This window comes from Trematomus bernacchii, unplaced genomic scaffold (genome assembly GCF_902827165.1).
Source record: "Trematomus bernacchii unplaced genomic scaffold, fTreBer1.1, whole genome shotgun sequence".
In the NCBI taxonomy this organism is placed as follows: Eukaryota; Metazoa; Chordata; class Actinopteri; order Perciformes; family Nototheniidae; genus Trematomus; species Trematomus bernacchii.
The window spans coordinates 24,090,511-24,117,308 of NW_022988043.1; the positions used below are offsets into that span (position 1 = coordinate 24,090,511).

At 39.3% G+C, this 26,798-nt stretch overlaps 1 protein-coding gene across 1 annotated transcript in view; it reads left to right on the forward strand.

Annotated features, from left to right (window-relative positions):
* Nucleotides 1-24,035, forward strand: part of arid3c (AT rich interactive domain 3C (BRIGHT-like)) — a 72,782-nt gene extending 48,747 nt beyond the window's left edge. The window contains exons 4-8 of the mRNA XM_034118558.1: nucleotides 9,958-10,141; nucleotides 12,802-13,046; nucleotides 14,890-15,171; nucleotides 16,813-16,902; nucleotides 18,099-24,035. Of these exons, the coding sequence (XP_033974449.1) occupies nucleotides 9,958-10,141; nucleotides 12,802-13,046; nucleotides 14,890-15,171; nucleotides 16,813-16,902; nucleotides 18,099-18,274 (977 nt within the window). The 3' untranslated portion in view covers nucleotides 18,275-24,035. The remainder of the gene's footprint in view (nucleotides 1-9,957; nucleotides 10,142-12,801; nucleotides 13,047-14,889; nucleotides 15,172-16,812; nucleotides 16,903-18,098) is intronic.
* The last annotated feature ends 2,763 nt before the right edge of the window (nucleotides 24,036-26,798 follow it).

A 26,798-nucleotide genomic window follows, 5' to 3' on the forward strand; every position in this document is an offset into this window, starting at 1 on the left:
AAAGCTATAATTAAAATCTTTATCCTTTGTGTTTTGAAAAGTCACCTAATTTGGACAACATTAATATTAGTTGGAATGCATTAAAGTTTAAAGATGTCTTTGAATGAGTTTAAATGATTCGTGTTAGGTGATATCTACACATGGATGACATGTGATTTCAGAACAGTTGTAGCGAACAAACTTGTTGGTATACAGTCTTTAATTGCTTTTTACAATTCTTATATTATAAAGACTGAATCTTGAATGATAAAAATAAGAATGTAAGACCAGACAAGATTAGACTATGCTTACAGTAAGTTGTTTTTATAAGAAAGAACAGGAAAAAAAACAAGATAACAATTCCATGGATATCTCCCATTATTATAATTTTGTTTTAATATATACAAACAATCCCATCAAATGTGCCAAATAGCATTTTTTTCAATTCATTTTTTAATTGGATAACAAAATACATTAATATTAAACTATTAAAGTTGAGGTTACAACTAACATCATCCATACGCTAAGAGGAGATTTATTAAAGTGGGAAGTTCTTCAAAATATTATAACAAAATCAGAAAGTGTATGTTTACAAACTTAAATGTGTTATAACACAAAAAAGACACAGTTTGTAGAAATGTCAAAATAGTTGCTCCTGCTCAGAGTTGGTATTAAAAGTTGATATTAAAAGTTATCAGTAATACATATTCAAGAAGAGTCAAGAATTCCCTGATAATGTGAATCAAAGGATAATGAGCTGCTATTAACATTCATAAACAAACTCAACTCCACATGTTGAGCTTGTTCCGGTGTGTTCTGTAAAGGCCCGGACACACCAAGCCGATTTTGGCCGTCGATGGGCGTCGACACGCCCTACTCAGATTGGTGTGTCCCGCACCGTCGTGTCTTTTCAGCCGTGCCGACACCTTTTCGGCCGAAAACCCACCGATTCAACATGTCATGTCGAATCGGTGGGCAGTCGGCCAAAGGCTGTCGGCAAAAGAAATCACTCTGATTGGCTGTTCAGCTAGCAAATCAGTGCATGAGAAGCGAAACGGAAGTGAGGGGCCCAAACAAACGATTAAGAAGGCCAATCTGAGATTTCATTTAACTCCAGCTCTCGACACAGGTTGGGGAAAGCCCCATGAGCTTCTCGCTGTAGAGTGAAAATGGAACGCACATGCTATTTGTTGTTTGTTTATATCACGCAGTCTGTTCTTCTTCTCTTGGTTATCACCAGTCTGTCTTCCGGTTGTTGCCTCTTTTGAATGACGAATACACACTACCGCCGCCTGCTGGTAAGGAGAGTTATTGCCACTCACGCATGCACAGTTCGTACGTGCTTCTTGGCCGTCGGCTGAAGTCTTTGGGGTGTGTTCCAGTGCGACACATGGCCAAGACGCAGAGACGCGAGGCGACACAACAGTCGGGGGTCCGTCTGTGTCAGTTCTTTGGTGTCAGCTTGGTGTGTCCGGGCCTTAAGGTCAGGTCTGGAAAGTAACAGCTTACATGTAACAGGATCAGAATAGAAAAAAAGGCAAAAGAATAGTATAAAAGCAATCTGATTACTGCTAATAAAGAAAATGGGAATTGCAGGATTACAATGTTACAATAAAATGTCAAATAAAGATCAATATATTATAGGTAGACATACGTCCTGAATTTTGGTTTTCATTTAGGTTACTCTCTTTTTTTTAATGCAGTAAGTGGCACCTGATTTATTAAACAAAAATACTGTTTTTGATTTGAATTCCTCTATTAAAAAAACAGCATTTGTAAACTATAGTATTCTGTGGCCGGCCCTAGCCTATCATTTAAGAGGACTTTTGATCCTAAATATCTAAGGTCACAAAGTTAAAGCCACTTATTGATTTTTATTTTCTCTAGTCATTTTTCATATTGTGTTACATTTTAAGGTAATCCAAAAGTAGCAAAAAGTAATCAGGTTACTTCTATATTGTGATACTTATATTATGTTACTGATGATTTTTTTTAACATGTAACTAAAAATTGTAAAACAAATGAAATGTTAAAAGTATTCTTCCCAACCCTGTGTATGTTTACATGAATTCTTCTTTATATTCTAATAGACTAATGTGGTACAATGAACACTATTAACAATTTAATTTAATGTCAGAGTTAAATTCTCAGAGTATGTTCATTTTATATTTCTCTTTAAAATATCTGCTATATTGCCAGCTGCAGTTAACACACTGGATGTTTGACGCATTACTGTTTATGAAAATCTCAAAAAGCGAAGTCCGGTTTGAGTCCAGCTGTGCGCTGACAGCTGCAGAAAGCACACGTTGATGAAGTAATGATGTAGTTGGGTGGTCACTTGGGTTTAGAGACGGTATGGATTGTTGTTGGAGCGTTCAATTAGAGATTGATTTTGGACTTAGTGTAAAGAGACATTGTCAGTGCAGAGCAGATCAGCAGCAGCCTATCTCCACCTCTCGCCTCTGACAACTGTGACTGCTCAAATATCCCAATCAATGTTTCTTGAAAACATCACTGTCATTCAGCAGAGACAAAGAGATGTCAGCCAGGCTGGCTCTCTGCGCAGAGATCCAGTGAAAAGTGTCAAAAATACAGCGCTCCTCTCACCCTGTGGATTTATTGTCTGGATGAATCCGGACCACAGTCGTACAGGAGGTTCGGGCTCTCCTCTGAGCTGGACTGCATTGTATGGCTTGTCAGAATTGAGCTTAAGATGCAAATGTAGTTTTTATTATTTTTTGGACATAGATTGCTCACAGTGCAGGTGGCAGTCACAACTAAACTTCCAATAAAAAAAATGATGTCAGAGGCTATACTAGTATCTCACTGTGATGCCTTTATAAAGGATTCTGGAATTGTGATTTCCCGATGTTTAAAGAAGAAAATGACACAAGCCATCACTAAAGTCACTGGGTAAAACATATCTAAGCAGGTGGACTAAGTACCATGAAACCACATCCAAGTAACAAGTGCCAGAGATATTATAGCCAAATACAACATGTGCAAAAAACGAACAATGATAGAAATACAAATAATGAAATAAATGAATAAATAACTGGCCTTTGGCTGTTTTGGATTGCGAGAAGTGACACTAGCAAGTCTTCAAAGTAAAAGAATCATTTTTAAAATGGCCTTCCAAAGTAACACATTTGAGTGTTTTCTCATCTCACACTAAGTCAGCAGTGACATTGTTTTTTTGTTTTTTGTCAAAGGATCAATTAATTGATCAACAGAAAACAACTCGTCAACTTTTTTGATATTTGATTTATGTTTAATGGAAAAATGTGAGAAAATGCTGTTTTACAACCTCTGAAATATGGAGATTTCAGGTTACACTGGTGACATTTTCAGGTTACTCTCTGTTTGAAATCATATCACAGTGAATGTCCCTAACTCTCTTTACTGAATGACACACATCTTCACCACTAGGAAGCAGGCAGCCCAGTGAGGAGCATCAGCTGTAGGGCTTTGGAGCTCCATGCACACTGTTCACACCTGGTGTAAGCAGAGCCCGCTCAAACAGAGATTGCTAAGAACTGCTCCGACTGCAAGCAGAGCACTTCTGACCAAAATCATTTAATCATAGTTGCAACAATTCAAACATCAGCATTATCCAGTGTGAGGTCCTGCTGAGATTACATGAACTACATTCATCACAGTTGCCATACATACCTTTTGATAGATTTTTGAGAACACCCCCTGTCCACCAGATAACCCACACGAACACTAATTAGTAGTATTAGTTTGAAAATATTTGTAATAAATTAAATTGTATGCAATGAATGCACTTCACATCTACTGTGCATATCGCCATTGTTGAAAAAAGTTTAAGAAACGCCACATTACTCAACACTGTGAAACTTCATTTGTTCATTTCTATAGTAATAAGCGTAACGTTAAAAGCATATAAGCACTTGGGCAAGTTATTGCATACGTTTTATAATGTTTAATAATGCAGTGTGTCATTCAGGATCGGTTGTTTCCGCGACAACTGAACATTGTGTCACGTTAAGTGTGTCCATTCCAGGGTTCAGGTGATTACACCCTATAAAGCATCATTATGTATATGATATTGAATGTCTGCTGTTAAATGGACGTAACCCCACACACTGGCACTTTAGAAACACACTGCCGTCCTGGCTCAGGAGAGCACCCCTTCAGTTTGACTATAGAGGGGCTGAAGATGCTGGTGCACATCTATTACACCTTAAAAGAAAACATGGCAGACTGCTCTTCATTGATTCATTTTCTGCCTTTAATTGTATTCAGCCATTAAGTCCTCGCACATAGGCTGCAGTCAAATGTTCACATGGATTTTAATATTGTTTGTTTGTTAATTGATTTTACAAACCGAAACAGAGTCAATGGTGAGTAAATGATTGTCTGTCTAGCACACGCCGGTCCTCCTAATGTTCTCGTCATCTTTTCACCACTATTTCTCTTGTATACCAACGATGGTCAGACCTATTATAAAGAGTTTTCAGACTAACGCGTGCCGTGTTCTCTAACCTAACACACCGGAGTCTGCTGACAGGCTGCAGTATCCAGTTACTGAAGGAGCTGTTTGTGCTGCTAATGTTTGAACTATGAAGGGATTAAGTAATGAACGATATACATATACATATCCGGTTTAGCACTTCTTGCTTCAACGTTGTTTCTTACTGTACACTGAAAAACTGAAACGTTGACTTTAATGAAATGTCCGATGTCAACAGATTTCACATAACTGTTGAAATCAATAATATTAAGTTGGACCTAATATTTTCTATTTAAACTTCATATTGTTGCTTTCAACTAACCTAATACAGTTATGTGAAATTTGTCGACATAATACATTTCATTAAAGTCAATGTTTCAGTTTTTTCAGTGTAGTTGTGTTCACATACTTTGCCCTTCAGCCAGAGATACATCATCACTGCACTAGTCCTGATATTAGCTCTGACTTTTGACATCAATTGAGTTTCTCTATCAAAGTCATTATTTCAATTCAGTGTTATCACTATCAGTTACATGTATTCAGTCATGTATGGATGCTTGATCTGGACTCCTGTTGCCTTGTATGAAAAGGAAGCCAATGAGTTTGGGATAAAGATGAAGTGGTATCATATCTATAAAAATAAAGCTGCCAGAGAAGTGTCTAACTTTCTGTTTCATTCCCTCTGTGATAGCGCAGTATTTCCCTTATATTTTCTCTTGTCGGAGGGACCTTTATGGCTTGAATCATGCAGCAGATGTTCAGAACACATTTGTGGTGGTGGTGGCTCAGTGTGAAGCAGAGACATGGGATCCTCACAGAGAGGAGCAGACAATGGCTGTGAGGGCCTCCTTTGTGTGTTGATAAATACCCACGGTGATTTACTGTTGCCCTGGGCTGTGGGTATTAATTGATTATTATCTCTGAAGACTAGCATCAGCACTTTTCTCAAATAAGTCAACTTTTGTCCCCCACCTAATTGCTTAAGAATACTATGTGGAAAAGAAAAGGCTACTTGAGAGTTACTGTAAAAAATGGCTAAGTGTTCGATCGCTGTGACACTAAATATTCCTCCTTACTTTGCTCCAGCCTCACCTTTGAGTCGCCTTTCTTCATTTGATGTTTTAGTGCAGTCTTCTCAGAGTGGGCACACTGAAAAAACTGAACCGTTGACTTTAATTGAATGTATTATGTCAACAGATTTCACATATCTGTATTAGGTTAGTTGAAAGCAATAATATCAAGTTTAAATAGAGTATTAGGTTCAACTTAATATTATTGCTTTCAACTAACCTAATACAGATATGTGGAATTTGTTGACATGATACATTTAATTAAAGTCAACGTTTCAGTTTTTCTAAGCTAAGGCCTGTGCTCATGTTCTGTCATAATAACTGTTTATTTAAGTAAATGATTGACAAAATATGCTATTTCCCACACAGTTTGACACCGGTGATAATACTCTCTAAGTTACGCTGCTTAATTCCTCGAGCCAGACAGTTTGACCAAGTTGTTGTTTTGCTTTCATATTGGTAATCCTCTTAAACAGATACATAAGATCCTGAAAGCACTTGTTGTTCAGACACCATTGACTCTGAATCACACAAACAGAAGGCTAAAGAAGCATCTTTTCTGACAAGCTAGCAGTTAGCTCTTTTCTCTTGAAGGACTCGAGGTTGAATCCATGACAATGAAGGGAGGTATTTCATGAAATAACCAGCCTGTACAAGCTGTTCTATTATTTGCCACACTGAAAAAACTGAAACATTGATTTGAATGAAATGTATTATGTCAACACATTTCACGTGACTCATGACCGAAAGAACGAGATCGCGGATACAAGCGGCCCAGATGGGTTTTCTCCGCAGGGTGGCTGGCGTCTCCCTTAGGGATAAGGTGAGAAGTTCAGTCATCCGGGAGGGACTCGGAGTTGAACCGCTCCTCCTTCGCGTAGAAAGGAGCCAGTTGAGGTGGTTTGGGCACCTAGTAAGGATACCACCTGGGCGCCTCCCTAGGGAGGTGTTCCAGGCACGTCCAGCTGGGAGGAGACCAAGGGGTAGACCTAGAACCAGGTGGAGGGATTATATCTCTTCGCTGGCCTGGGAGCGCCTTGGGATCCCCCAGTCAGAGCTGGTTGATGTGGCCAGGGAAAGGAACGTTTGGGGCTCTCTGCTGGAACTGATACCTCCGTGACCCGACCACGGATAAGCGGGAGAAGATGGATGGATGGATTTCACGTGACTGTATTTATGGTAGTTTTAGTCTTTATAGTCAACTACAGTTCAACATTATATTATACTAATTAAAATCTTATTATTGTTCTGCTCAGTTTAACCTTAAAGCAAATAGTTGTATTGGACAAAACGGCTTACAAGCATTACAGTCACTATTGTCCTTCAGTTCATCTCAATATGTATGAGCACTATAAGAACAATTGTGTTAAATATCCTTAATGTAGTTTATTCAAGTGGAAAATTGAATTAGCTTTATTACCATTTAGCTGCAAACATCAGTCTCAGCTTTACCTTGTTAGTGTTTATGCTGATTGACAAATGTTAGCATGCTGGGTAATATGGTAAATATAGCTGCTTTACCACAATCTGTTTGACTTCATACGAGGTACCCTTCTCTGACACACAGACAACACTCACGTCTATTATTGCTTGGATTTTTGTATGAAATGTGTTGAAAAATGGCGATGTGTGACAGGTTGTGTGCTCCCCCTCCTCCTCGTCTTCATTTCGGCGGTTGAGCAGAGCTAGATAAACAGTTGGTTTCCCCTGTGACGCTGCATTAATCGTTCATTTCATGGGTTAAAAGAGCAAAGTCAATGAGGAGGAGAAATTCTCATCCCATTATCGGCTCGGGGTGCAAAGTGAGCGCATCAGCGATGAAGCCAAGCATAAAGATGATTACTGCACTACTAGAGCCCTGATGCTCCACATTGTTCCAATTACAAACTCCTCTGTCTCTGCAGCTGAGGGATTAACTGAAGACCACTGTTAGACTCTTAAAGTGGATTTCTCCCACCTTGTCCACCATTGCTCATTGTAATAATGATACATGACCTGATGAGATAGTTTGTGCTGACAAAAGGCCTCCATCCTCACTCTTTTATTCCTTATATCTCTTTCAGGGAATCAGAGAGACAAATACATCACCCTGGGTATTGAAAGCACATCAATCTTGTTTTAAGAGGCTTGTCTCTCCTCACATTCTGTCAGACAAAGGCTGAGCTTTTATTTATTACCTCAATCGTTGTTTGGTTGGCTATTGTGTCTTCAACAAAATAATAGTTTTATAGATAAGCATGGATGCACATTATAATCAGCGGTAATAAAGATAAAGCTGTAGGAGGGCGGTGGAGCGGACGATATACTGCTGCTTTTGGTTTTGTATCGTGTCATTTGACTGTCAATTCTCCCTGACAATTATCACACTTCATACAGACCCTATGAGAACTACAATTGTGTTGTTACTGTCAACTGTCACTTGAGACTAACTTAAAATGTCAGTTTTATTGTCTTACTTTAACAATGTGATCACATGATTCCTTCCGATATTATTGCAGATCTGCTTTAACCCTTAGATGCATAAGTGGGTCTTTTTGGACCCGGTGAGGTGGTTTTCTTAGAGTATCTTTGTAATTACATTTTTTTATCATTTCACATTCCAGCTATTCCTCAAAAAACATGTTTTGGATATCATGCCATTCACATTTTAAATTTACATTTTAAGAAATTGTAGTTTTTGTATTACTACCCCAAGCTTCCATAAGTGGGTCAAAAATGACCCGCATACGTTTTCTATGGAATTTCGTTTTTTTTTCAAAATGTAAAAAAAATGTCTAAAATTATAAATAGTGAAAAATGTAATATAAAATATTTCTAGTGTGAACCAAAATATAATACTAAATATTATACAAGTGATTTTTCTTAACCAAAATGACAAAAATGGCATAAAAACACATATTATTCTAATACGGGTCCTTTTTGAGCCACTTATGGAAGAGTGTAGGGTCCAGTCCCTCGTGCATCTAAGGGTTAAGCTAGCTAGCTAACGTAGCTTACATAGTCATTTCAAATATACTGAGAAATCACTAACAGTTATGATGGTTTTTTTACTTGCAGCGTTTTGTTTATGCTCTGCTTTTAGTAAACGCTCCACATTTGATTTCAATTTTGGTTAGATATTTCTTCTTTTGCATGTGTTTTGCCTCATTTGTGTTTTTATATTTGTATAGTTTTTGAAAGTGAAGCGCGTTTCTGGTAAAGGAAACACATTATTGTTAACTAGCTGCTGCCTCAATTACTTTTATAATGCTGCTACATATTTTTATATATTTTACCCTTGGATGTGCATTTATTTGCTATTTTATCAACATGTGCCTTCCTCTTTTTTAATAGCGATTTTTGATCATGAAGATTGGATTTGTCCGTTTGAGTACTGTTTCCTTTTTTCAGACAAACTCATACGCCTGTTATGAAGGATCATCCATACTGTAACCTGCTGAAATCACTTTTTGTCTGAATCAAGCCTCTCCGGCACTGTCCTCTCCAAAGAGCGATGTGGAGGCAGTGCAGCTTCAGATTTACTGCCGGTATTGTCTCGTGAGAGAAGGGGAACATCAATCTTTTGTTTTAATAGTGTCTCATTCGTTCAAATGCCAGCACCGCGAAACGAAGCCGTAATTACTGGCCTTAATTGATGTGGTTTTACCACCTTAGACGATACTTCAGAGCTGTCCTCCCCCCTCACTGTAAAGGCCCCACTGCTGTTGTTTGCACTATATTTCTGCCGCTATTGATTGCTATTATGGTAAATCCGATGGGCACAATGGAACTCTATCAGCAAAATGCAGGTTAATTATCTCAGGGTCAACCACTTTGGAATGTTCACAAAGAGCCGGCCGTTCGCTCTTTATTGCCTCACATTAAATTGCAAATACTAATTATTGTCTGCGCCTCTTTTGTCTGCTAATAAGGGGACAGGTTGGCCGTCATTAATAGAAGATTACCTTCCGTTTTCTACAGATTGTTTTTGTGAGTTTTAAACAGGCTTTAACAGACTCATTCATCTGTGGTGCTGTTGTTATTCCTTTAACCTTGTTTATTTGTGGCCCTTTATTTAATGTTTGATATGTAGTCTGTTATATATAAATACAGTATATTTACTGTGAGCATTGGGAGCTTTTGTCCCTTTTAAGATTGTTGCCTTGCATCATTAAATGAGGTTATAGCTGCACATGTTCAACGTTTCCTCAAGAGATCATTCCTGCCTGTCGTTGAAATGAAGCATGTATAATCGATAAAGCCTTTCCAGTGGATGCATATATAAGATATTATAAACTTTTTGTGAAAGTTATATTTCTTGGTGTTAACAGAGCTGTCAGAAATGTGACTGGCTCGAGATAAATTGGCCTTATAAGAAGGTGCATAAGCCTATTGATGGGAGGAACCAAAGTTAATGGAATTGATTGTGGATATTGTGTTTGCTTTCTGCAGGGACTCCAGTGAATCGGATTCCTATCATGGCCAAGCAGGTGTTGGATCTCTACATGCTCTACAAGCTCGTCACAGAAAAAGGCGGCTTAGTGGAAGTCATCAATAAGAAAATATGGCGTGAGATCACCAAAGGCCTTAACCTCCCTACCTCCATTACCAGTGCAGCTTTCACTCTGAGAACACAGTGAGTATGAACACCAACTCTCCCTCCAACTCCTTTGTTTCTCTCCTGAACATAATGACATCACTATGTAACACTTGTGCTTCTATTGCCATCACATTGTTCGTGATAGGCTAAGGGGCGGGAAATCTCTAAGCTGTTGACCAATCACACGGCCAGCTAACAGGCAGTATGAGACAAATAAAGAGCTTTTTGGACATTAAAGCATGGAGACATGTCCCAGTAGAGACACTACATACTGATATGAACCTGAACATGAGCAGGATACGACCCCTTTAATGATGATGTTCCGGTCAGTGCTCTGTTGTTTTAATTCATCTGAAAATATGACTATTTATTTGTTCTTGAAATGCCTATCAAAGGCTTATTTGATTATACGTGCCCAGACAGGTGAAAGGCACAGTCATGTTCACTTCCTGCAGCAGAGTGCATGTGTGGTCTCTACCTCGCTGTGATTCATGCTAATTACAGTCTTTAGAGGGCTCGGCCTTTAATCTGGAGCCTCAGTGTTGTTAGATCACACTGCGTTTGCACTTTATTCTTCACCACACAATCATCAAAGGAAAGTGTTATTTAAAAAAAAAAAAGTATTTAATGAAATATTTGATACCTTTCTAGTAGAAAAGAAATAACCCTGAATTGTATTGCATTTATTGCACTACCCTCAGGAGGTTTATAAACGTTGCACCTTTTTTGGTATGCCTACCAGGACAGAATCAACTCTGTAGACCCCGTGAGCAGTTGTCACTTACAATTATTTAAACGCTAGATAATTGCTATAATTACATAAGGTAAAGATGTAGGGTTTTTGCCTGAGCACGCATCGTCCTCGGTGCAGGATGCTTTTATTAGACCCTCCAGAAAAACGCGGGCTAAAATCCTTGATTATGCGGGCTAAAATCCTTGATTATGCGATTAAACATGCGGGGTTTTCATGTGATTTTATGCGGTGAAGTTGCGAAATATGCGGAAATATGCTAAATATGCGAAATATGCGGGAGGCGGAAAAAAGGTGATTCTTCTCCCACACCCTGTTACTAGGCTACTACTGAATGAAAGTGAGCCCTTTTAAAGAGTTCCTATGATAAACAAGCATACTAGAAGCAAGCTACATCACAAAGTGTTATTTATGTATTTATATATGGGCTATTTTAATCACTCTCTCACACACACACACACACACACACACACACACACACTCTTCTCCGCCTCATTCTGTTTTCATTTACTCGTTCGTTATCTGACCAGCTTCAATCTTGTAGGCTACTCACCTCGTTTTTGTAGCCCTCGAAAGGGTTTTGGAGGTTGATGCCTCGGTGAACGTGAGTTGTTTGGCTTTCTTGTCCGCAGCAGCAGAAAGCATTTTAGAATGTTTGAATGAATCAAAGTGGGTCGTCACCGTCGTTTTTTTCTTATGCTCCAACACACAGTTGCACGGGGTGCAGAATAGTTTCCCCCCACTTTCGTGCAAGACATCGGGGTACTGCTTTGCCCGGTCTTTAGCAGAAATGTTCGTAGGCAAATTAGATGGATTCGATTTGTTCATCTTGGTCAGAGCCGTATAATAGTATAATAGGATATAATAATAATAGTATAATAGTATATAATAATCTATAGGGCGCTGATCTTGTTGTTTTCTCTCTCGTGTGAGTTCCACACATTCACTCTACGGTGTTGTTTACCTGCGCGAGCTGATGACATCACTACTTCACGTTAACTTTTTTTTCCCTCAACTTTGTGTGGAAAAATGCGGGGATTATGCGACCTTTTAATAAATATGCGCCCTTTTAAAAATCTGCGCCATTTTGCTGATTATGCGGTAAATTATGCGATCGCATAATCGCGTTTTTCTGGAGGGTCTATTTTATGAATCTGGTCTCTGTCTTGGTTTTAGGAGGCATAGTTACACACAGTGAGCTGAGAGATATATGAGGTGGAAAGAGCAACAATTTAGTAAACATATATCAAATTATTATTTAAGGTATTATTGTTAAAATTGTAAATGTATATTATTGCTTTCAACTAACTAATACAGTAATAGGACATTTGTTGATATGATACATTTCATTGAGGTCAACGTTTCAGTTGTTTGGGTGCTGGTTACTTAAGATGAAGAATACATGACATCACTAATCACACTTTATTTGGCATGATGGGTAACTGATTTGAACTGTTGGTCATTTTAAATTGGAGGACAAATTGCTCTGTAAAGTGCTTCCTTCTTTCATCCTCCCTCTCTACTCCTGTCTGCAGTCTTTAGTGGTAAAAAGCTGCTGATCAACCCAGTTAGGTGTGAACATGTTGGGTGGAAACTCGCTGGGATTAGGAAGGGAAACATTTTCAAATTGACATGACGTTTTAAGTCATCTGATAAATGGAGAAAGCGGGCTGTTACTAAAATGCATGTTAACCCCTCTGTGATTAAAGGGAGATGGCATTGGGTGATTTATTTATTATTTTTTATTTATAAAAAAACAAAGTGACAAAATTAAATGAAAGCATTTTCAGGTAAACCCTGTAAACGATTCAACTGTTTGAAGTGTCATGGTTTCATTGTGGGACGGTGTTTTCAATGTCTCTCCGACCCTGCACGTATGGATTGATGAAAGAGTGATTGACAACATGTGACAGAGTAAATCATTGCCCTTTCTCCTTCCCTGCAGGTATATGAAGTACCTCTACCCGTATGAATGTGAGAAGCGGGGGCTCAGCTCCCCCGGTGAGCTCCAGGCAGCCATCGACAGCAACCGGAGGGAGGGCCGGCGGCAGAGCTACGGCTCGGCCCTCTTCAACTACTCTCCTGTGGGCACCCCCACCCTCCTGTCCTCACCAAAGATGCACATGTCCCACCTCTCCATGCCCATGCACAACTCTGGCCATCTCTCCCAGGTGCCTGTGATCAAGAAAGGTACCACACAAGATTTAAAATCATGAAACAATCAAATATTGAACGTTTAAAAAAAAAGAGAAGCAAACTCAACACTTCCTCCATGTTGACTGGTTGTTTACAGTATACTGTTTCCACACTCATTCTTTAAAGAGGTCCTTTTAAGCTCTTTGGGGTTTCCCCTTTCCTGTAGTGTGTCCTATAGGTTTTAGTGCATGTAAATGGTCTGCAAAGGCCTGTGTTTCCTCCAGAAGGAGTATCTCTGTATGTACTGCAGCTGGTTCTACCTTAGGAGAGTTCATCACTGTCTCTACCAAACCAAACTTCCTGTGCAAATATTTTGCATTTATGGTCATATTGCTAAGGGGGCTTATTTTCCTGGTGGGCTTTTCATTTGAATCATTAGTTAATGATTCAAGAAGTGAATGCAAGAAGTGATACATTTAATTAAAAGTATCTTAACCATAAAAAAGGCAGGTCTATTAAAAATAAATATTGTAACGCAGAGTTATACCGATGACATGTTGACATAGTAAGGGGATAATAATGTGTAAATATGCATTAAACGGAATGTACCATGGCATTATTAGATAACATATGTTAATAGCTGGATACTTAAAACATTATGTGCAAACCAACCCTTCAGCAGACATTGTGCAGTGTACTTTTTACAAACCGAAATCTGGCACAAAAGCATGAAGTTGGTGTGATGAAATAATAATGATAAAAATAATCTAGGCATGATGCAATCAGCAGGACACCCAAATACATATTTATTTCTGTCACCCCGAAGGATGTTTCATTTCCTCCGTATGAACACTTTGTCCAAGAAAAGCTTTCACATGATGAGTTTTAGGGATCACAACATCTATTTGAGAAAGAGTTGCATGATTCCCCGGCTACATAAGAAGAATTCAGTGTGTTCACATGTCAGGAATATGTGTCACAATTTCCCCCAAAGAGGAAACATCTTGCAGGACTTCCTCATATCAGCGTTTTCCAAGACACACTAATGCCCCACGAAGAGCACAGGAGCGCTTTGATTACAGCTCCGCGAGGAAAACAGCCTCTGAGTAATCAGCGTAGCGTGCCATGGAGACATCAGACAGTTCTTTTAGTGATATCAGTGTAGTTATGCTGGGGTTCACATATTACATAGGATGCATCTGCAAGCATCATGTGTTCCTGATGGGTTGTTCTTCTTCTCACCTTCTGCAGCATGTGGGGGGGCTTTATGTTCCCCAGCCAGCATGACCAACACAAAGCACTCTAGCTTAAACAGAAAACCTGCAGGGGCATCTACGATCTGACTAAATGTTAAATCACCAAGAACAATTCAATCGTAAAGTTTAAAATGATTTTTTTAACATCATAAGATGGAAATATATACAGTGCAAATAGAACCCAAAGACACATTACGGCCCAAATAGACATTATGCACAATTTGTATGGAGAGGTGTCAAAGCAAAAGGGCTGCCATGTTTCAGAGCCTGGGAGCAGTTTTTTGTCACCACAGGGAACAAAACATATATATACAAAAACATTGGCATGTTGTTAAAAAATCTGCAAGAATTCTGGGCGTCAAATGATAAATAATACAACGTTGATTTGAATACTAATGGATTGGAACGCCCAGCAATATCAATTTTAAAGTAAATGAACCTTTACAAGAATCTTACCAGAAATCTGAAACCTAGGAAATGGTTGTGCCACACATTACGAGGTTAATTAATTATAAAATAAAAACATAATTACATACTCCCAGGTGCATTATAATAAGATCTTGAATATCACCGACAGTACTTGTGACATGCACAGGCCTGCAGACTATAAGATATAACCTTCTTGTTCTTCTTCTCTCCAGAGGAGCCCATGATGGCCGGCTGCCTGCCCGGCCGGGGGGGTCTCCCCATGTCTCACAGCAGCCACCACGCAGCAGTCATGGCGGCCCAGGCTCAGGCAGCCGCGGCCGTCCAGGCGGCGGCTCTGGAGCAGCTCCGAGAGAAGCTGGAGGGGGGGGAGCCGCCGGAGAAGAAGAATATGATGATGATGGAGGAGCAGCAGAGGATTGTGCAGCACGCTCTGCAGCAGAACCTGCTGGCCATGGCCTCCCAGCTGCCCCTCAACATCAAACTCAACAACAGAGGTGCGTGTGATCATCCTTTGCAATAATTCATTTTTTATCATTGATGTAGATAGGGTTTTTGAAAAGCTGAGTCATATGTTAAAAGAGGCCAATTCATGCTTTTTGGGGTTTTCCCTTTCCTGCAGCACAGGCAGTATGAGACAAATAAAGAGCTTTTTGAACATTTAAGCATGGACACATATCCCAGTAGAGCAGTGGCGAGCCGTGACTTTTATACCTAGATCCTTTTTGTTTATGTTTTCAAATATTATTCTTTAGAATATCTTAGGCCCCTAGAGGGCCCTGACGGCTCGCCACTGCAGTAGAGACACAAAATACAAATATGAACCTGAAAATGAGCAGAATATGTCCTCTTGAAATTACGACTGCAATTATTTTTACATTTAATTTTGAAGTGAACATTTTTGGTATAAAACAAACAAATTCACATGAAATATTACAGGGCCATGACCTCTGCACCTTATCATTATTAGTAATTATATTGAAATTGTCTGCATGGCTTCCACAATGAAGTGTAAAATGGCTGGCAGACATTATATCGGAGGCTTAAGAAATGTTCAGGTTACAGCTCAGTATGGTAGACTACAGTTTCCCTTTGGAGGGAACACAGGGATTTTAGCCTTAGCCGACCATTTACATATACAAAACCCCAAAAAGCAGAATAGGGCACCTTTAAAGTTGTCTTTTTACTATTAATTGTTACATGTTTATGATATACCCATTTTGTATTTTCTGAACCATTCAACAAGTGTAATCCTGATTTGAATGCATCCTTTAACATCAGGTGTTTTAATGCTGAGGTGGTGAGCTGCCTCCTATCAGACCTAAATGACAGTCTGCCCCTGTGGGCGGTTTCCAAAACAGCTAATGGCGTGCCAGAGGGATCCAGCTGTGGACCACTAATGTGCACATAGTTCATCATATAACATGTGTAATTTAAAGCTCAGCCCCATAGATGTGATGAAGAAATAGTTCTTGTTGACCACAGGCAGAAGGCAGCGTGTCATGAGTAAAAATGCTGCAGCCAGCGCGGCTCCTGACAAGCCATAAGTCACATATGACTTAATGATAGAGGCTAAAGGAAGAATAAGCAGCCTATCTGCTCAAGTGTGATATCATTTCTGTCTGCATCACTGCCTCTCTCGTATTAGTCATAATAGCGGGCTTTGCACTTGATACGTGATGGAAAAATGAGTGAGAATCTTTCCCAGGTTAATTCCCACGCTGGTCGTCTGGCTCTGGCCCTCACATATAAACACTGTCATTTAAAGATTACATCCAAACACTATTATTTGTCTCCACCCAGTTGCACTTAGACAGATAAATGTGTGTTTACAGATGGTTTGATATCACAGCAGCCTTGCTTAAGACCTTTGTTATTTCAGAAACAGTCACATTTATTCAGAAGTTTTCACACTGTGTGCTGTAATAGGACTCATCTATAAGTGACATGTACAAATGGCTGTAACATCTTTTGACAGGTCTTTCTCCCAAGAACTCTTTAATAAAGCTCTCCTTATCCTGTCACTCTCTGAGTTATCACCAATACTCCAGCGAGCGCTCCTCTTGCTTCTTCTGTTCCTTTTCTAAATGCTCATATTGAGTTTTTCTCTCTCTCGTTCTCTGCTCCTCTCTTGACAGATGATAGACAAGAGACCGCATTGAACCTGTCTACCAACGGCATTAGCAGCATCAACATGTCAATAGAAATAAATGGAGTTGTCTACACAGGTAAATAGAGGGGCCGTTTGCTGATGTAATTGCAGGCAGGAAATTCAATAAGTTATAGCAGCACCCTGGTGCTTAGTCCTCTACGCAATTTGATGTCTTTGCTATAAAATCCATCGTAATGAAGTGGCAGTCCAATAGAGTTAAAAAAGTTAAATATCTCAAAATTGGGCCTGTGGAGTTCAGGTCGATGGGGCTTATTGTCTTATGTTCCTACCTGTGTGTGTGTGTGTGTGTGTGTGTGTGTGTGTGTGTGTGGTGTGTGTGTGTGTGTGTGTGTGTGTGTGTGTGTGTGTGTGTGTGTGTGTGTGTGTGTGTGTGTGTGTGTGTGTGTGTGTGTGTGTGTGTGTGTGTGTGTGTGTGTGTGTGTGTGTGTGTGTGTGTGTGTGTGTGTGCACATGTTTGAGCTAATCATTGATTTTATGTATTTTCTTATTATTATTATGTATGTATGTATATATATATATATATATATATATATATATATATAAACTGTAGCCTGAGACACGTAGTTTTAATTTTAACATTTAACCAAATTAGTTTATAGTTGTGTTTTTTTTTAGAATTATTCAGTTTCCCTAATTTCGAACAAATTCACCTACATAGTCATGTTAGGTAAAGCTAATTTTATGTAATTTGAATGTTGTCTCTGCACAGCATACAACAATAAGTATTGTACTTTAATTACTATTTTGACATACTTGTACTTGCTTTAGTATTTCAATTTGATGCTAAATATTCTCCTACCTTACTACATTTTGGAGGCAAATATTGTACTTTTTCCTCTCTTACAGTTATTTATCCCTCATAGTAACTAGCTACTGTAGATAGCCCATTATATGATGCAATACTACTTACTCTATCTACACAGTATTTTCCAAAGTTACCATCATTGTCTCATCATTGACAAATGATAACAATAAAACAATATAAAATGTATTGGTGTATAAACAGATGAATAATATTCTATAATACAATAACACTGTGAACAAAGTACCAAACTGAGTACTGCTATTCAATTAACATTTACAATCAGGAATTTTACTGGAGTATTGTAAGTAAAGAAGCAATACTTCCTCCACAACTGGCCATTCACACAAAAGTCAATCAGGGTTAAATAAAGTTAAACAGAGTTGAATAAAGCTACCTGCACCCTGGCAGGTCTGGTGTCAGTTGTTGACGTGCTCTCTGCTCCTCAGGCGTTCTGTTTGCCCGGCAGTCGGCCATCGCAGCGATGACGGGACAGCGTGGGAGACACAGCAGCTGTCAGACTCAGGGAAAGAGCAGTCCCTCTCAGTTCCAGCCCTCCCGCTCCTCCTCCTCCTCATCCTCATCCTCTTCCTCGCTCCACGGACACAGAAACTCCTCCCCCTGAGTTTCCTGTCCCTCTTCACCTCCTCTCCAGACTTACCAGGGAGGAAATCTTCTGAAAGACACCAAGCAGTCAGAGACACATCAGAGAAAGCCACCTTCACTCAGTTTGAGGGAGGCTTTCTCTTCATCACAATCCTTCTAGGTCAGATTGAAGAGTAGTCAACATTTTTACATGCAAGAAATCTTCCAGCCCCCCGTTTCCCCCTCTTCCTGCTCTGAATTAGCGGTGTGTTTGAGGACCTTTGTGTGTAACCATTGTCTTGAACACTTCAAAAGCATGGTCGCCCTTCAGCTTCAGGTGAAACCTGGGTGAAGCCAAACGAAGAGTCCCTATTGTGCAACATTTCAATCATAACATGAACAGCTGACCTTCAGCAGGAAATGATGTTCGCTTTATGAAGCTCACTACTAACAGCTGATACCAAAGAAGAAAAACAAATCCATATTGGTAAGCACGTCCAGCGTTTTCAGTGAGCATAAGCTCCAGTTATCAAAGATTATAGCGAGAACACAAGCACGTCCACAGAGGACATCTTCATGTAATGGGTGGAAAGGCTGTCTACAATAATTCATATGGTCTAACTTTGGTTAAAGATGTCTCCACCAACAAAAAGGTTACACAGAGTTATGTATGTGTGCATCCAGCAGTCTCTTCTCCTAAACAGTCAGCAGACAATCAGAAACACGTTAGCTAGTTTGTTAGCCAGCAGGCTAATGGGAACATAAGGTCACAGTTAACACATAGCTCCTCCAACAGTATCAAACTGTATCAAATATTAACATGTAATCGTAATATATCCCCAAAAAAAGGATTACAACTACATTTTGATGCAGGGTCCCTCTACAAAATAGGTTTTTTTATTGGGTTTTTGTTGTGCACAGCAAGTAAATTCATATTAAAGTGACTAGAGCAGTTGTTTGCTACCCTGAAAAAACTGTGTAAATATTCACTTTATTTAAATGTTTTATGCCAAAAGATTTCACATAACTGTATTAGTTTAGTTGAAAGCAATAATATTGCAAATCAGAAATAGGTTCAACGTAATATTATTGCTTTCAACGGTTAGGGTTAAGGGTTAGGGTTAGGGTTAGGGTTAGGGTTAACTGATACAGTTATGTGAAACTTGTTGACATTACGTTTTTTGTATCAGCTCAAAACAACATTGGACAATATAAATTGGACAATTTCACCAAAGATTTCACCAAAGATGTAATACTTGCACCACCAACCGTTAGTTTTCCAGACCAGGATGTACACATTATAAGAACCTACCAATTGGGATAGCCAGCATTCAAAAACGTAACATTTATATGAGTTCACAAACACATATTTTGTAGACTCTGCTAAGGCTTTATAAATATTAACTTCTTATTTTTGATTACTTTAATATAATGTTATAATGGACCCGCATCAGTTTTCCATGCATCTCTTTTTTAACGGTGCTCTTGTCCCTACATATTGTATTGTAGATTGCATTCTGGGACATCAACCACATTAAGGAAGAGTTTATTATGCATTTGGCTCACAGTTATTAGCCTTTATATGTTAGCTGTTGTCAGAAATGATGACAGCTAGCTGAGATAAAGAGAGAATCCTTCCCGTGAAATAGTCTGCTCCCAGCCACACACTTTCTCATCTGCTGCACTTCAAAAACTGAAACGTTGACTTTCAGACTTTCAATTAAATGTATTTTGTGAACAAATTTCACATTATTTCATTAGGTTATTTGAAACCAATAATAATAAGTTGAACCTAATATTTTGTAACTTCATATTATTACTTTCAAGTAAACAAATACAGTTATGTGAAATCTGTAGTCATAGTACATTTAGATAAAGTCAACATTTCAGTTTTGTCAGAGTGTTGTGACAGACATGGTGAACATGTAACAAACAGCTGCATTCTGTAGAAGGACCTCAGCAGGAGTCTTCTTCATTTAGGAGGCTGCTGACAACATTAGTTTATTCTTTATCCCCCTATGTTTTTTTTTGCTCTTATCACAAACTTGATTTTTGACTCAAGAAATGCCTGATCACAAAACTTGTCGAATGCATTCTTTGCTCTTAAAGATCGCACAATATTAAATTAGTATTAAAACAAGATAGTTAGTCAAGATCACAGAGAATCTTTCCTTCGCTTAATGACAAGAGAAGTACTTCTTTAAAAACTGTCCTCTCGCTTGCAGAGTGGACAGAGACAGATTGAATTGATGTGATGGCAGACATTGTTCCGGTGCAATGGTTTCCTCATTCATTAGAGCAAATGTTGCGATCGACATCATTGGCCCACTGTTATGGTTGTGGTCAGAAATACTTACAGAAATGTGCTGAGGCTGAGTCGGTAGAGCTGCGGCACATGAGACTGCATTTGTTCTTTGAAGAAATCTTCTGCAGCGCACAATGAGGAGAGCCAGGACCACTAGCATGTAGAATATATCAGTGGTGTTTGTTAACATATAAGATGCATAATAAGCACAAAGCTGACATAGCCTTGGGAAGAGATGAATCAAGAGAGTGCTTGTATGGCATTGAATTCTTTTGAGAAAAGGAGCAGAGCGCTTCAGCCCGAGGCAGCAAGCGATCGGAAATAAAGGAGGCGCACAAAGACGTGTCGTCTGCAGGAAACTGTTATCACTCACACGTTTTATATTGTGAACAGAACCTAGGTTTCGTTTTTTAGCAATGCACTTGTTTAACATCAGAAAGCTCTTCCCTCTTTAAGTTCTCTCTTTCTTTCTCAGCTTTCGATAAGATATCAAATATTTTCTTTATTATGAAGGGAAATGGGAACTAGTTTGAACATATGGGTTTTTATTAAGTCTGTTAAAGCATTTAATTGCAGATTTTATTTATTATGTTTTATATTCAATGCTGCAAACGTTGCATTCAGCTCCACCACTTTGTTGCAAACCCTTTTGAAGAGTTTTCTGGAATGCAGATACCTCACCAATCTCCCTGTACATAGTCATAGTAAAGTATGAATACAAGATATACCTCATAAATTTCATTTATTTTTTATTGTACAGCCACCTGAAAACCAATGTTTTACTTCAACAGATCACTGGATTTTTCTTTTTTTTCATATTTTGTATGATTATACCAAAGAAGGGAATATTTTATTGACACACATCTACCTCATTTGTTATAGACTGTGCCAACAAGCATGTCCACACTCTTTATTGCCGGTGTATTCATGGTGTTTCATATCCATGTATTTGTGTGAACACAAAATGCTTTTCAGTCAAAGACAAATCAATAGATTAGTTAAGCAACATGTTCTAAGTGCTTTTTACGTTGGGTGTTGTGCCGGCGCAACAAAACAGCCTTTTGTGGAACACAGTAGGGACGCTTGTCAAATGAATCCCATCTGCATGAGAACATGAACATACAGCGGGAGGAGGACAGCAGCTTGAACAATGAATGGCTCAGATTGGTGTCAGACGCTCTGATTTCCAGAAAGACTGTAAGGTGCAGTTGAAAAGCAAGTAAAGGACTCTGAGAGTGTACCATTACACTGAAGTCAGACAATGATAGGAATATGTATCAGCTGATATAAGCTCATAGCCCAAAATATCATATTGGCTGAAAAATAACAAGAAATATCAAAAATATGTTTGAGGACATTTGGAAATGAAGCTTGTCCAGCAGAAAGCATTGACCATTTTGTAATGTCCAGTTCACTTCATGTGTGGCTTACTATTCTGTGAAGCAAATGTAAGGATCCTTATTAAATGTTTATTTAAAAAACAAAAACAAAGGTGGGCCAATACATTCGATCATTTTGCAAATTTAGACGACTTAAATTACGTTTCGATTACATTTGCTGTGAATTTCCTCTCGACCCAACCCCCACCCCCACCCCCACCTTTACTCTAGCAACACCACCAGCCGACATTTTGAACTTCACAAAACGTATCAACAGGCAGGTTCACAATATCGTACTAAGCAGATTCATGTTCCCCAGAGGTTGATCCCTTTTGAGTCGCTGTCTTCCTCACCTGATCTCCTGGTCTGACTTCATGCAGATTGTTCACAGTTCCTGATTTAAAATGCTTTGACTAGCTTATGATGACAGTGTAACACTCTAGGCTGAGTACTGGTGATAAAGCTAATAATATATTATGTGACTGTATGTATAGATGGTGATGTTGAATTTGTACAAACACAATCGTGCAGCAGAGGACAATCCTCAGCCAATAAGATGGTGGTTGTGCTTTATAATTCTCATGTTTACTTGAAATGTGTTCTCTAGCAATCAGACAAATGTGCAGGTAGACAAAGTTCAGAGAAAGAATCCCTTCCTTACACACTTTGTGTTGCATCCCTGAACACTGAAACACTGATAGCAGATCAGTATAAATGGACCTCAGTACTGCAGTAGAGTGGTGCATTGATGATGTATTTGTGTTGGCCAATCCGGTAGTTAGCATCGCAAGGGTTCGCTCGACAAAAAAGCAATGGGATATTTCTATTGGATTTGGTTCCAGAAAATAAGATGTGTGGCAAACACACCTTTACACATTTTGTTCAGCAGGATAAACTACACATATTAAAACCCCTTTTTAGTTTTTTGAAGCATAAATGTGATAGCAAGACATCACAATTGCAGGACTTTTCGTCACCACCGCTAAGCTAAAGGCGGCTAATGTTAAGATTGATGACTTTTAGTAGTCTCAGTTAAAAAGACTTCAGAGAATTGGCATTGGAAAAATGCTAACTAATGTCCCGGTTATAGGACTCATCCTGCACCACTCTATAGAGTCGCAAAGTGGGAGAAGTTATTTTTATTTGCAGGTATGCAGGGTTCTGGAGGTTGATGGTTCCATCTGCTGCACCATGAACTCTGACTCTTCTTTACCTGTGATACACCCAACCACTGCACAGACACCAAGAATTTGAGCCGATGACAGCATTTTAATAGAAAGATAAAATAAAATAGTAGCTGCTTCTCCCTCTGTTAAGATTAGGGAGAATAGTCTTAGGTCCATTCACCTTATTACCATTTGAGATTATGATTGCATACGTGCACCACGTTCCTGGATCAGTCAGTCAGAGGTTCTGTAAATTGGAACTACATTGGGTGGTGTTCTTCTTGGAGACTTTTAAGGTGAAGTAACATCTTCCATTTAAGTCAATACAGACATGTAACCTTAAAGGTAACTAAGTGCAACGCCTTTGTCTCCATTCCCTCAAAACAAAGAACGAACTTAATTGTCCAGGAGATGGCTGTCCAAGATGGTGGTGCACATGTTGCCTCTGGATCGGGGCTCACAGTGTACATTTTCTACTTCCATGATCCAGGTGCTCCTCATAGGTCAGCCCTGTCCACACCCGCTGTACATACTGCTGAACGATGCCACTGAACACATCAGATACTGCATTCTTCTCACCAAAGAGTTTTTCAAATTGTGACCACGTTAACATGATTTTTAGGTCATAACCAAAGGCAGAGCAGACAAGCAAAGACAAAGTGACAGCTCTGCATGCAGAAAAAAAAGAATTGACTTATGTAATCAAATAACATGTTGTTTACTTTGTATTATGCTATGCTGGTAGTTTGTAGACACTAATCGCTTTATTAGCTGTGTATGAAGCTTTAAATGTTTCTTTTATTTCCCTTTAGTTCATCTTGGATAAATCCAGTGCATTATGGGAATGCTGGATTGTGGTGCTCAGGGGTTAAAAATGTACAAAAAAGAAGTGAAAGAGATTTTCCTGTTTTGCCATTTGACTTGTAGCGTATTTAGAAATAAAATGATGCTTTTAACTTCAGTGAAACAAGTTGTGTGTTGTTCTTGTTCTTGTCGTGAATCCTAAAATACAGTTCTACAATCTTTCCCTCTTATTCAGAGCGGATCGAGCCGGGTTTATAATGGACAGGCATTCGTTTTACAAAATCAGGATACTTCTGATGATTATTTACTGACATACCAGAGGTTTTAATGTTCTACAGAAGTTTGGTTTTAGTTTAGTTTTTACAAAATATTCTGCATACTGGGCCGATGACCTTTGTGCAAACGATTGGGCTTCATTCACCTGCATTTAAACTGCCATTATTCAGGGGTGCCCTGAGTCACATGGCCTCAAGAGAAATGGCATCTGGGTCATTCCTAGCATTCGGGGGCATTTAAGCCTCCATTACATTATATGATATATTTTGCATTTTAAAGGGCTAATGCTTATTTCTAATAGCTTCCTTTACATGTTTAATCCCCCTCTACTATAAAAAAAAAAAAAAATTTAAATACCATGGATAATCAAAATAACTACTTTGATTTTGGCACCAGTAGGCCAAACTGCCATGTCCCCATTCATGCTTGATCCAATTCAGTGACAGATATAAAAAGAGAAATCAAACTAATTGTGTCTACATCCCGTATTACAGCCGCATTCCTAATATTCCTCACCGAAATGTATTTTTTGTTATTAATATGTTTTTAATTTAAGTTTTTTAAGTATGTTCTGTCCCACGATTGAATTTGCCCCCTATTTCTCTGATTGAAATCCCCCTGAACATGCCCCCTGACTATCTCATGATTACACAAATGTACAAATTATAGTTTTAAATCTGTAAATCTACACATTCGTGATTTGGTTCAAATGTGACATCCAAAAGAATACCTTTTCATCTAAAGATCACCTTCGAAATCCTTTCTTTTCCAATAAGTGTCCCGGGGAGATTTATCATTAATAATGCCCCAAAGAAACGTTTTCTTTTTTTTTAAAAGGGAGACAGACTTTAAAAAATACCCCGTTGGGCTGTGTGTCTGGTCAGAATGGTGTTTTCACACAAATATATTTTGTATTATATTTCCATTCTTGGCAACCTTGTTTTCTCTTCTTAGGCAGCTATCTGCACTGATCAGAAAATATGTTTTACACTTCCCTAAGAATATGAAAGTTCCGTTTGCTTTTTGCTTTTTGTTCCTTGTGTGATCTGACCTCTTAAAGATGGAATGGGCCAGCTTCCTTTAACCGGGTCTGCCAATATACTTTAACCATATTACTTTATTTCAAAGGTTATTGGAGACCTGTCATGTCAGGCCTCATTTGAAAGAAATGTACCTTAACCCTTCTATTATCTTCGTTTCCCCCCCTTACTTTGGTGTTCGCGGTCAAATTTGACCGGTCCTGTTTTAACTGCTATTACATTAACACAAAAACCTTTAATCATCACCAAATTTCATTTAACATCCTTTCAAACTGTAAATATTGTATCAGACTACTGGTATACATGAAACACTGCAGTAAATATACAAAGAATAGACACTGAACATGTATTGCGTGTGCCAGGTGTGATCCATGTGGGGGGATGGGCACATAAGAGCGGGACATGTGTCAAATTGTTGTGTGTGTGTGTGTGTGTGTGTGTGTGTGTGTGTGTGTGTGTGTGTGTGTGTGTGTGTGTGTGGTGTGTGTGTGTGTGTGTGTGTGTGTGTGTGTGTGTGTGTGTGTGTGTGTGTCAGGTGTGATTCACATGGGGGGATTGGGCACATAAGGGGGGGAACACATCTAGAGGATGTGTGTGTGTGTGCGCCAGAGATGGGGTCGTTACTAAAAAAAAGTAATATATTACATATTACTTTAAAAAAAAGTAATATATTACACTACTTCGTTATTCTCTACATAAAGTAACTTGTTACTTTACTCGTTACTTTACTCGTTACTTTACTCGCAGGGCCGGCCCGCCCCTCCCTACAGGCAGATCACGCAGACTGCTAAAGTTTCAAATGTTCTCTTTAGTTCAGTTTCCATTGTCGCATAAGACTGATCCAGATAGCTCTGACCATGGCTGTCCTCTGTCTCCTGCTATCTGTATTTTGCGCAGTATATCTCTGAACGATGCGATGGTGATTCCACTGTGCAAATGGGCAACATTACCTCTACTATGAAGGATGCTACAAGCCTGTCCATCTCTGCTTTGGTTACCGGTCCTCCAAATTCTAATTTGTGCTGCTTCTGAGTCGGCGGCGGCGCACTCACAACATCCTCACTCTGGGTTCGGGGGTCCTTAGCTATTAGCTTCATTAGCATGTGTTCTTTGCAGGTGTTTGTTGAGGTTTGACGTGGTGTTTGCAGCAGTGGATAACAGCTTCTGGCCTGGACACAGTTTGCACCTCACCGTCACATTCCTGTCTATTCTTCGGACGAACTCAAAATAATGGGCATACCTCCACCCCTCGAAAGTTATCGCTGACTCAGCCATGTTTATGCAGCACTGCACGTGGAGATGTGGACGCGCAAGTCGCGCAGATTACGTACATATTGTAGCGTTCGACAAAGGGAGTCGGAAACAGGCTTCCAGTGATTGTCTTTAATAACTCCTTTGTTCGCTTACGGTTATAGAATCCAGCTCAGGTTACAGGTTACAGGTTTGTCATTACTCTCTACTCCACTCCCTAACTCACACTCACAGCAGGGTCAACGTCACGACACCACAGCCCTCCCCCCTCTGCTCCCCCAACCACAGGCCCGCACACCGACCAGCATTACTGTGCAGCTCCGTGATTGGCAGAGAGACGGGG